Source organism: Anoplopoma fimbria, chromosome 9, assembly GCF_027596085.1.
Source record: "Anoplopoma fimbria isolate UVic2021 breed Golden Eagle Sablefish chromosome 9, Afim_UVic_2022, whole genome shotgun sequence".
NCBI lineage: Eukaryota > Metazoa > Chordata > Actinopteri > Perciformes > Anoplopomatidae > Anoplopoma > Anoplopoma fimbria.
The window spans coordinates 475,145-486,412 of NC_072457.1; the positions used below are offsets into that span (position 1 = coordinate 475,145).

The following is an 11,268-nucleotide window of genomic DNA, read 5'->3' on the forward strand; positions in this document are numbered from 1 at the left end:
TTGAAGAATCCGTTTTTATTAAATGTCGTCCATATATTATATTTTTTACACTGCATGTTTGATAATCAACTTATGAGTTCCTTGTAGTTTCAGAGATACAAACATTTACTTTACAGAGTATATGTAGTCTTTGGGCACATGATGGGACAACCGTTTCCTAAAGTATAATTAAATAAAAAGAAAAACAAAACAACATCATGTGACCAAAGATAAGAATGATGAGAAAAATGAGCCCAGACAAAATTGTCAACAATTCATTTGTGGACACAAAGGCGTTAAATCTCATAAAAACGTCCTCTTCAGGCCGGTATAAACATGACAGTGTTCCTTTGAGACCTTTCCAGAACAGCAGCTTTATTGTGACGTTCACACAGACATCAAACACAAACCGTTCTCTGTTCCACTGGTTTCCTGTTCTCACCTGAGAGGGTCTGTGGTGTTGACTCCTCCCTCCTTCTATTAAAGGAACCTGTGTCTTTACAGTCTATAGAGCCTCTTACGAAATGCGGTGTGTCTCGGTTAAGTATTTACAAAACGTTCTTCTACCCCGCCCAGTCTTCTGATCTCTCACCAATAAGTCATCAATAAGTCATAAAATAAGCTTCACATCAAGAGCACGAAGGTAAAACCAAAAAGATAAATTCAAAAATGATCAGGTGGGTCGCGGCCGTCAGACGGATCCACGTTTCCCCATCGGGTCTGAACCAGAACCACTAAAGCACTAAATTACAGCAGCGGTCCACGAGGCGGACTGGGAGGAACTCCACCTCTCCAACACAAACGGTAATACTGAAATAAAACATTTCAATATGCAATAAGTGAATGTACTGAAACAGAAAACCTCTTCCATGTATTTCATCACACTGATCAACACTTGGGGAATAAAGTGAAGACCGTCAAGAAAACCTAAACCGAGACCAGAAGCAGTCCCAGTTCTCCCACGGTCACTTCGTTGGAGTGCGTGAGATCAGATATGAGTCGGGTTATTGGCTGCATTAGAAGCAGGAAGTGTTACAGTTTTAGAGAAGCTAAGCCCCGCCCCTTCCTGTGGACCACCATGGAACCTTGTCTTGTTAAATAATATGTATGTAGTCAACAAGAGACACAAAGTAATGTTTTGATCCTGTTTGACTTGTGGCATGAATTACACAAATTATGTTTATCAATTAAAAAGATCATTTTGCGACGTCAACAATAAGAAATTAGGATGATGACACAGCTAAAGGTCATAAAGGTCGTCTCTCTGAAGCTACGATGTGTTTGGTACCGGTATGTTCTCACACCAACAAGGTCTCACTCCTCCTTTCTCTTCACTCATAAGAGTCACTGGATGAAAACACATCACCAGGTAAGACAACGTTACGTTTGGAACACAGCTACGTTAGCTAGCTAGCCAGCCATGCTAACGGCCATGTTGGTGACGTAGCATGTGAGGGAAGATAAACTTGATTTGAAAGATAATCTTTTAAATGAACAAACATCACGTTATTCATTGCACAATTCTAATGTGACTTCTGTAGATGTCTTTTTCCAAAATAAGGTCCCATGGGGGACACTGGAAGGGGCGGGGCTTAGCCTCTCGATAATGTTAAAAAAAATAAATCAGACGAGTCAAGTGAGTTCCCGGCGGCTGTGGTCTTAAAATAAAACCCAGAGTCCCATTTGTTTCTGATATTAAAACACAGACCGAGTAAAAACTGAAACCTAGACTGAACCTCGAGACGTAGACTGGTGAAGTTGTAGAAGGAGCGACGTGGTCCGACTGAAGAAGAAATGACGCGTCGACGCCTTAATTTGAGATATATATATATTGATTAGCCTTTTACCTGAGTACGGGCCGCTGTCTCCAAAGGGAAGAAAATAAACAAAAACACGAGTACTCACATCACACACAAAAAGGTACAACTCGCAGAAGTACCGTTTTTAAATAGCCGATATAAACACCCGAAAGCAAGTCTTCCTCTAAAAGGATAATGATCTTTGGAGGAGAGAAGGCGGAGCTCGTCTCTCAGAGTCTCTGGGTGGAGCGATCAGAGGAAATGTCTGTTTGTTGCATAGCCAGACAGTGGACACGACCACTGCAACCACTCCGAGAGTTATCAAAGGAGGGGGGGCTTGGTCCAAGTGCACCCCATAGTACCAGCTGACCTCAGGGGTGTGAAGTGCCCCCCTCCTCCCCCCCAAAAAATAAGATGCAGCATCCTGCTCACAAGGTGGACTCTTTCTGCCGCTCACGTCCGTTACACGTTTTCTTGACTTTGGAGATGCCCTCCAGAGCTCCGGACTCAGTCACTCTGGAGACGGGGGGGGGTTATTTATTCACTCATGTTATGTAAATGACTCTTTGTTCTCTTGGTTCAAACAGGTCTCTCTGTAAATACTCACACTTCGTCCATCTCCACGTCCTCCTCGTCCTGAGGCAGCTGCAGGTACGGGTTGTTGGACGCCGGTCTGAACTTGTAGCCCGTCAACACAAAGAAGACCAGAGTGGAGACCTCCACCAGGAACTGAGGACACATCAGAGAGAGAGAGAGAGAGAGAGAGAGAGAGAGAGAGAGAGATCAATGACAGGAGGTTGACCTGTCGCTCAGCAGCCAGCATTAGCTTCTAGCTAACCGCTGCTAGCTCCGTCAAAAGAAAACCCATTTCTTCTTAACGTTCAAACCTAAAATGTCAGTCTTAGTGCAGGTAAACATTCTTAGAGTGGATGTTCATAGAGGCAGCAGGATTTAATGAGTGGAGCCTGGAACAATGATGAATATGTAACGTGTTAGCAAGCATGTTTGATGGCGTCGTACCTCATAGCACCACTGCCACTGGAAGGGCATGGTGACCTTGAGCAGGATGGCTATGATCCTCGTGAAGTAGATATAACACACAATCTAAAGAGACGAACACACAGGTTTATTAAATACACACAAAGTTGTCAGTTCAATCCAAACTGAATCTTCCCCTCTCCATCTCGCTGAGCTCAGTAAAACTTGCTTTATGATAAACTACAACGGTTCAGACGGATAGGCGGCGGGTTTACAGCCACTGAGAGTTTGTCCAATATGAACAGGGTAGCTTTGACCTTTCAGAGGGAATTACCATACAGCGGTTCCACTTGGTTACATTGTGGTGCGTTCAAGTTCCGTTCAGCGAAAATGAGTACTGCAAGAAAGTTTGTTTATGAAGGCTCTATTCAGTTACATTATGATGCGTTCAGGCTCTGTTCAGTAAAAAAAAGTATTGGTTATCATGATGTGTTCAATGTAATCTGTAAAATGTAGTGTTGGTGATGAACTAGAATAAATCCAGTAGTTTGAAGATGTTTTCACATTAATATAAAATAGATATTAGAGATGAATTATGATGTTTAACTTCCTAACACGAGCTCTAAGATTATAACATCATTAAAACTAATAATGACAATAAAAATACAATATTTTATTTCCTAATAATTTGAATTGTGTGTTGTTGATCACCTCTATAAATAACAACAACAAAGTAAAAGGAAATATTAGATGAAGATAATACATATTTTAGTTCATTGGCTTTAGGCCTATTAATGTACCGAGTGGAAACTTTATTTCATTAGATAAAAAAAGATGTTGACAAACTGCATAATTTGCAAATGAAACTAGGTATTAATCGCATTATATGCTATTACAATACTCAGCATATCATTGGGCCTCTGGTGATTCCCACCTCTAAATACAGCTTTTGATGCATGTCAAATACAAAAGCACACAGAATATACTAATTATGTTATCCTCTATGTTGTATATTCCGTCATATTGTTCATGGAAACTGCCTTGTAATTCCATGTTGGCTTGAGAATACTGCCCTGATATCAGATTACAGACCTGAGTGAGTTTTTGTTGCTCATCTTTAAGTCCATTATTATTTAGTTGTACACATTTTACAACAAACAACGTGATAATTGTCAATTTGAGAGTTTATCAGCAGTCAAAAGTTATATAAAGAACAAGGAGCAAAAGTCAAAGAGCATCTTTTAAATGAATGATTATTCTAAAAAAATGATCGTTTATTGTTAAGGCAAGAGTTATGTTCATTAACAACTTTCTCGGTTTGCTTGTTTATTTAAAAAGTGACGAGATGACCAGAGGCATCGGGCACTCAACACTCTGTGTGACGGAGTGCCTTGAAAGCACCGTCCTCGGGGGGGAAATAACTCCTCTTTAAAGGAGTCCCGTTTGAGGACAGAAGCTGAACTTCTTCTTACCATCACGTAATAATGCCGGAACAGTTTGAGCTTCTCCAGATTCATGGCAGCTGGAAGAGACAGAGAGAGAAATTAAAACCTCCACAATCCCACAGAACCTTCTGGAGGGAACGGATCCGGGTTCTCACCTTTGCCGTCGGTGCTGGAGGCCTCCTGAAGATGACGGATGGACCTAAAAAGACAGCGATGTTTGTGAACTACAAATACATCTGCACACAGACGGAAAATGTTTTTTACATGCATGATTCATGTAACACTGTTATGTTTTTCATTACCAAAAACAAGAAATCATTGACTTTGTATTTTGTATCTGGGTTGATGTGGGTTGGCTGATAAAGAGGGGAACCTACACCAGGGCTCAAATTAGCTCGGATTGGCTAGTGGGGCCGCTTCTGAGCACAACCTGACAACTTGACCTCTTTCCTTCTGCTGTCTGGAAGTTAAATGTATTATGTGAGGAACCTCTCTTGATTTATTCCCTCAGTAAACATTGTAAACATGAGTTTATGGTCTCAATCTCTAGTTTCAAGTCTTCTTCAATACAGCATGATGTTCATTTAGTAAATGATGCTCCATTTAGAGTCAAACAGACCATAAAGCAGGGGATGCTTTAGGGCGGGGCTACACACTGATTGACAGGTCCACACCAGAGACGTATACGGCGTCTCTACCTCACTCCTCCTCACTCCATATATGGTCACTTCCTGTTCACTGGTTGTGAAAATAACAACATGGTGACTGCGAAATCACGGAACTCAATTTTTCAAAACATCCACATACTAATGAGTGATGTCACCATGACTACGTCCACGTCTTAAGTACAGTCTATGATCTCAACTAGCCTCTGAGTAGACAGCCACCCACGTATATATATCAGTGTCAAAACTAATCTTAATTACATTTTTCAACAGATTTTCTAAATTGGAAAAAGTAACCGATACAAATGAGTCCGACCACCCACCCACACCCACACCCACACCCACACCCACACCCACCAGACAACCGGGAAGAGGATGGCTCCACAGCAGATGAGGTCCACCAGAAACAGGATCTCCTTCCAGAGGTAGTATTCACTGGAGCCTTCCTCTGTAGACTCGATGATGATGAAGGCCACGTTAGCGAGGACCTGGAGGATGACGGGTGACGGGGTCAGCAAAAAACTAATTCACTGAATGTAAATAATCCCACACAACTAGTGTTTCTCCTGCTCACACACCTGCAGGGGGATGACAATCATGAAGATCTTCTTCTCCTTGTCAGACAGGATGTATTTAACGAACGCCCAGCCGGTGCCGATCAGAGCCAGTGTGATGAAGAGGAGCGCCCCCTTGAGCCTGGAAGTACAGCAATACAAACACATCACTACATAAAGTCACAGGAGAACTTTACACCTCATGTCCTGGAGAATACTTACAGGTGTGTGATGTAATACATGACGGCCCAGCCTTCAATTGGATGTCCTTCAGTGTTGATGAAGTGATAGTTGATCTGAGGTGTGAGAGAGAGAGAGAGAGAGGTGAGAGAGAGAGGTGAGAGAGAGCTCCGTCAAAAGACAAAGAATCCAGGTATAGTGAGAGCTCAGTGAGCAGTACAGAGAGCGTTAACAGACAGAACAAGAAAACAAAAAGAGACAACAATCTGTTCTTTTTTCACCATTAAATCTTCCCTGATAACGATGATGAATTTAAGAGATTTGTTTTCTATACATTGATTTTTTAAGACTTCAAAAGCACTGTATTTACAGCTGGACCACAGAGCCCACCTCTCATAGTAGCCCACTCCACTCCAGAGCCTGCTCTGTCGCTACTGCTGAGGCTGTAGAACAGCTTTGTTTTGAGAGTCACAACCTCCGAAAATGACTCGTTTCACTTTTTTAGAATTTGATTAAATCCAAACGATAACTTTTGGTTAACATTCTAGAAAAGCTGCACAAATGAATGATTCTTTCCCATTCATGGTTGCACAGGTCTAACTGGACGTTAGTCAAAATAAATGATTGCATGTTATGAACCACAATTAACCTTGTGGTTTATTTAGGGTTCTGTCCTAATGAGGTACTATTAAAACTGTAAACCATACAGTCTATTTTTGTATTTCGTCCCATTTTACTATGTGAATGTTTGTACATTAATAATGCATATTTTGTTACCTTAGAGAATAATTGTGTTGTGCAATTTCAGCATTATATTTCAGTTTCATATGTATCGTCTCCTCCATAATGAATGCAAAAAGGGTAAAAAAGGTAAAGCAATAAGAACGGTAAATTGAGCACTACTAATAAATATAAATTGTTTTGTGGTGTACTTACACTATGGAAGACCAATGATGTCGACTTGGTGAAGGCCAGTGCTGCCATCAGCCAGTGGATCTTAAACACACTGTACCTGTAAAACAAGAACCGCAGAAGATGATCAATGTTTTATATCGTAGAGAACCACTCTGATGATCCATGGGATTATTCACACTGATCAATATGCAGAATGGTATGACTGGTGTTAGTATGAATAGTATGTTAGTATGAATAGTATGTTAGTATGAATAGTATGTTAGTATGTTATTATGTTAGTATGAAGAGTATGTTAGTATGTTATTATGTTAGTATGTTATTATGTTAGTATGAATAGTATGTTAGTATGTTATTATGTTAGTTGGAACAGTTGGGAGAACAGTTTCAAGGTCAACCAAGTGGTGTGCCTCTACAGAGCCGGTCTGACGTCTGAATAGATTACAACGACAGCGTGTCTGTGGTGTGCCAGTGAAAAACCCGTCTGATACTCTTACAGGTGTGCTTGGTTTTCATTCAACAAAACAGTGAAGCAGCTGTTGTGGCAAACACACCTGTAGGAGATCTGTACTCCACTGAGTACACCTTTCTAGTTTCATGTGTGCTAGCCATGCTAGTGGTGGGGCTCTAGGGATGGAATGATCTGTCTGCAGGTCTGCGAGTACGGTCCATTACACCACTACTGTAGACTTTGGTCTCGTTATAATGTGGGTCTTGTAACAACTTCACAGGATATTCAAAAATCATGACCTCAACACAATCTGCAAGGTGTTTTAGTTTTGGGTTTTTTTCGAAACGAGGAAGCTGTGAGGTTCTGCTACACAATACAGCTTTGTTTCATGCCGGCGTGCCTGCATGCATACCTGTGCTTCATCAGAGTGTACACCCAGACCATGGCAGCAGTGAAGAAGACTCCGGCCATACCGATGTAAAGGCGAGACAGAGGGATTTCTGCTGCAGACAGGTAGCCGTCTGGGTTCTTCTCTGTCACTTCCACCTGTGGAGGATACATCCAGGGTTAACACATGCACACACCTGAGCATGCACGTGTCAACACAAACAGGCTCTACTCACGGCCAACGAGTAGGGTAAATTGATTCCAGGCTTCCTGTTCGGACAGTAGTGGAACTTGAGGCTGTACAGACCCTCGGCCAGCAGGCCGACCACCATCTTGAACTGTGGAGGAGGAGACATCCTGTCAGGCATCAGTAGACAACATCAACCATCTTTTCACATCACGTAGAATAGTTAAGAAAGGGTGTGCTTACGCTGAAGTTGTAGGAGCCGTTAACTTTGTCCAGAGCTAAAGTAACTTGTTTGATCTTCTCCAGCTGGAAGCAAATAAAGATTAGAAATAGGCTTCATGAAAGAGAGCACACAAACAGGAGCACAAACACTCTCCTACCTGGAATTCAGTCCCCTCCACTTCTGAAGCTTTTTTTCCCGCCTGATCGTCTGGGTTCTGAACCACAAGAGCAGGATCCTTTTCATTCGGGTTCAACTTGTTGTCTGGTTGGGCTGCATCGTTGTCTGAGTTTGGTGCTGGTTTAGGTGCTGCATCGTTGTCCGCGTTTGGTGCTGGTTTAGGTGCTGCATCGCTGTCCGCGTTTGGTGCTGCATCGTTGCCCGCGTTTGGTGCTGCATCGTTGCCCGCGTTTGGTGGTGCTTCTGGTACAACAGCCTGTTTAGCAGGAAGTTGCCTGGTTTTCCTCAGACCTACAGGAAACAAATACCAGTACAAGCTACCTGCTATACTACAGTCTGCTTAGAACAATGATTCCATCATTCATTCTGCTCTGTAAAGGGACAGTACTGATGTTTAGGAATGGGGATGTATGAGGTACTTCAGAGTATTACTACAGTAGCAAAGTAATCTACCTGTGGACGTATTTTAGACACTAAAAGAATCAATATCAGTCATATTTAGATTATATTTTTTACCTCTTTGTGTTTCTGACAGTGAACTGAAGCCGTTATCTACGCTCTCTTCAAAGACACCAGACTCCATTCACAAAAACAGTCATTTTAACCTCTCAGGAGTTTCTGGTCTCCTGCTGCCTCCATATGTTAGTTAGGTTGTGTTGTTGTGTCACTTTGGATTTGTCTGCTCTGAGGTTTTTTAAATTGTATTTGCACTTATAACCAAAATCATAATTATATACTTACTGGGTAATAAGTCTGTCTACAAAACTATTTAAAAATTACATATTTTATTTGTCCTCAGTGAAAAACATTTGTCCATGTTGTGTTTAAACCTGCTATTTGTGCACAGTGTCGGATAAAGATCAGTATTAGTATTTTATGATGTCTAGAGTTAGATTACAGAGGTGGCCGGTTGTTTCTGACTCGTGGAATCCAAACAGTTCCAATAGTTAGAGTTGTAGTGAAGAACTAAAATGACTTTATTTATGTTGATGAAACTGACGAGTTATATTCATTAAAGGAAGTTTATTCAATAAAACTAATTTAGTTAATACGCTGATTAATCAGCTTTTAGTTCACAGGTATCAATCCACGGTTCACATGTGAAGAACCGTGAGGGGGATCAGTACGGATCCGGATCGACATCGGTCCGTTACAACACTACTACTGTCCCTTTAAATATGCAAAGTGAAGCAAAAAGCAGAATGATTTACTAAGAGGTGAAACGTGTGAGCGACACTGACCTTTAGGAGCTTCAGCCTTTGGCTTTGATATCAGAAGGTTGTCCTGGTCCCCCATAGCTCTCACACTGACACTACACAAACACACAAACACACGGTCATCCTTCACATTAGGCTGAAACAGTGACACACACTAATGATGGCTGCTGAGACACACACACACACACACACACCTGAGCGTGTTTATGTCGATGAGAAAGAGAATGAGAGGCTCGCTGCTGGTGAACTTTGTGAGAGTGAGCGGGCATGTCTCCGTCTCCTCCGCCTGGAGAGAGAGAGAGAGAGAGAGAGAGAGAGAGAGAGAGAGAGAGAGAGAGAGAGAGAGAGAGAGAGAGAGTCACATTATGAATATCAATAACCTGATGCATCTACAACATAACGTTGGACCGATCAAAACAAGCCTGGTGGTGAGAGAAATATTAATGATGGATGTACTCACCGTGTAGGACAAGACTCCATTCACACGGGACCGTGAGAGGGTGAAGCCCACCTAAAGACAGAGTTGTCAATGGGTCACTGATTTCAGAAGGAATACAACATTCATAAGTTCAACATTTCATATATCATCTCTCTGGCTCTGTTTACGGGTTAAATGGAAACCAGCCAGGAGCTAGAACGCAAATGGGATCATGTGTTTGTGCTTCCTGTTTTTAGTCGGTCCGATCATTTCACTTTGAGTTCTACAGACAAACCATCTAATCATAAAAAGGTTTGTGTATGCTTTTTCAAGGTTACATACGTCTTTTTTTGTTTGTTTGTTTGTCAGCGGGATTAAGAAAAAAACTACCGGGCTGGTTTTCATGTAACAAGGAGGAATATATGATATTCAGGAGCGGATATGAATCACAGGGCGGATACAAGCCGTATTTACACCGACAATGATTCAATGTTCATGAAAAGGTAAGTAAGCATAAATCTAAGCGTAGTTCATACGTAGCCCCATATGCCAGAAAAGGATGACATCACGACATTGCCACAACGCTGCTAGTTGGTCGTGCTCCTCTGGATTTTTGTAACTTGGTGCGTGATCACCCAAATAGTTCACTGATAAAAACACTATTTACATTTTTAGGGATTTTGCAAAGACGTCCGATTAGTTTTTTAGATGTTGAACTCGAGGTTTCACATCGTCAGTCCACAAACCAGTGAGTGATGTCATGACGACCACATCCACCTCTTATATACAGTCTGAGCTCCCAGCATGCACAGAGGCGTTTGTGCTCAATGTGGACGAACAAACAAAATGAACTGAGAAGATTCAAAAAGACCACTCATAGATCTGCTCATAGACTGTAGGTGTAACCGGCAAAAAGCCTAAAACTAACCTCCACTTTGAAGAGGACGGATTGTAATGATCTGTAAACTCATATCTCATATTCATAGACTACTTTATTGCCTTTATAGAAACCCTGTAAAGACTGAAGTCAAGTATTAAATGTATTATAAAGAAACAAAAGTTAAATATCCTGTAAACTATTTGATTTGGCTGCTAAATATTTATTATAATGTAGATTTTTAAGACCTCCTGTTTCTAAAACATCTAAAAGTGAAACGTCCTCCTTTGGAAAATCCTCAGACATGTAAATAGTGTTTTTAATCACATGATTGCACACGCAAAGTTACAAAAGTTCAGAGGTAGACGACTAAGTGTCACGACCTTTTACAGACACCTCGCGCACCTTTACGTCACTCTGTGGCCGCCGCCGCCGGCTTCACTACAGCGAGTACAAACTCTCTCTCTCAATCCTCACCGACCTCACTGAGCCAAAAAGCACTTGTTTTTACGGATGAAATGTTGTGTTTGTTATATCTTTGTTAGAGAGCGAACAGGATCACCAGGATGACGACTCAACAGTGACTCTTATGGATGTGCAACAATGGAGCTCTAAAAAAAAAAAAAAAGGGGCTTCGACTACACAGGCAATACTTCTCAGAAGATGGATTAAATGAGAGTAAGACATTTAGAGAATACTAATGCATTCCTCCTCTTCATGTCTTCAATGATAACTGTGTAAAAAAACATTTTCAGAAACTCATCAGGTCGACACACACACACACACACACACACACACACACACACACACACACACACA

The 11,268-nt window shown here is 41.5% G+C and overlaps 1 protein-coding gene across 1 annotated transcript in view; it reads right to left on the reverse strand.

The window, feature by feature from the left end:
• LOC129095710 (protein GPR108-like) overlaps positions 1-11,268 on the reverse strand; it is a 13,302-nt gene continuing 2,034 nt past the window's right edge. The window contains exons 3-18 of the mRNA XM_054604264.1: positions 9,615-9,665; positions 9,349-9,440; positions 9,179-9,249; positions 7,918-8,228; positions 7,781-7,843; positions 7,587-7,688; positions 7,376-7,509; positions 6,537-6,612; positions 5,643-5,716; positions 5,445-5,562; positions 5,224-5,354; positions 4,357-4,400; positions 4,229-4,278; positions 2,799-2,882; positions 2,386-2,507; positions 1-2,294 (exon numbers count right to left, since the gene is read on the reverse strand). Of these exons, the coding sequence (XP_054460239.1) occupies positions 2,207-2,294; positions 2,386-2,507; positions 2,799-2,882; positions 4,229-4,278; positions 4,357-4,400; positions 5,224-5,354; positions 5,445-5,562; positions 5,643-5,716; positions 6,537-6,612; positions 7,376-7,509; positions 7,587-7,688; positions 7,781-7,843; positions 7,918-8,228; positions 9,179-9,249; positions 9,349-9,440; positions 9,615-9,665 (1,611 nt within the window). The 3' untranslated portion in view covers positions 1-2,206. The remainder of the gene's footprint in view (positions 2,295-2,385; positions 2,508-2,798; positions 2,883-4,228; positions 4,279-4,356; positions 4,401-5,223; positions 5,355-5,444; positions 5,563-5,642; positions 5,717-6,536; positions 6,613-7,375; positions 7,510-7,586; positions 7,689-7,780; positions 7,844-7,917; positions 8,229-9,178; positions 9,250-9,348; positions 9,441-9,614; positions 9,666-11,268) is intronic.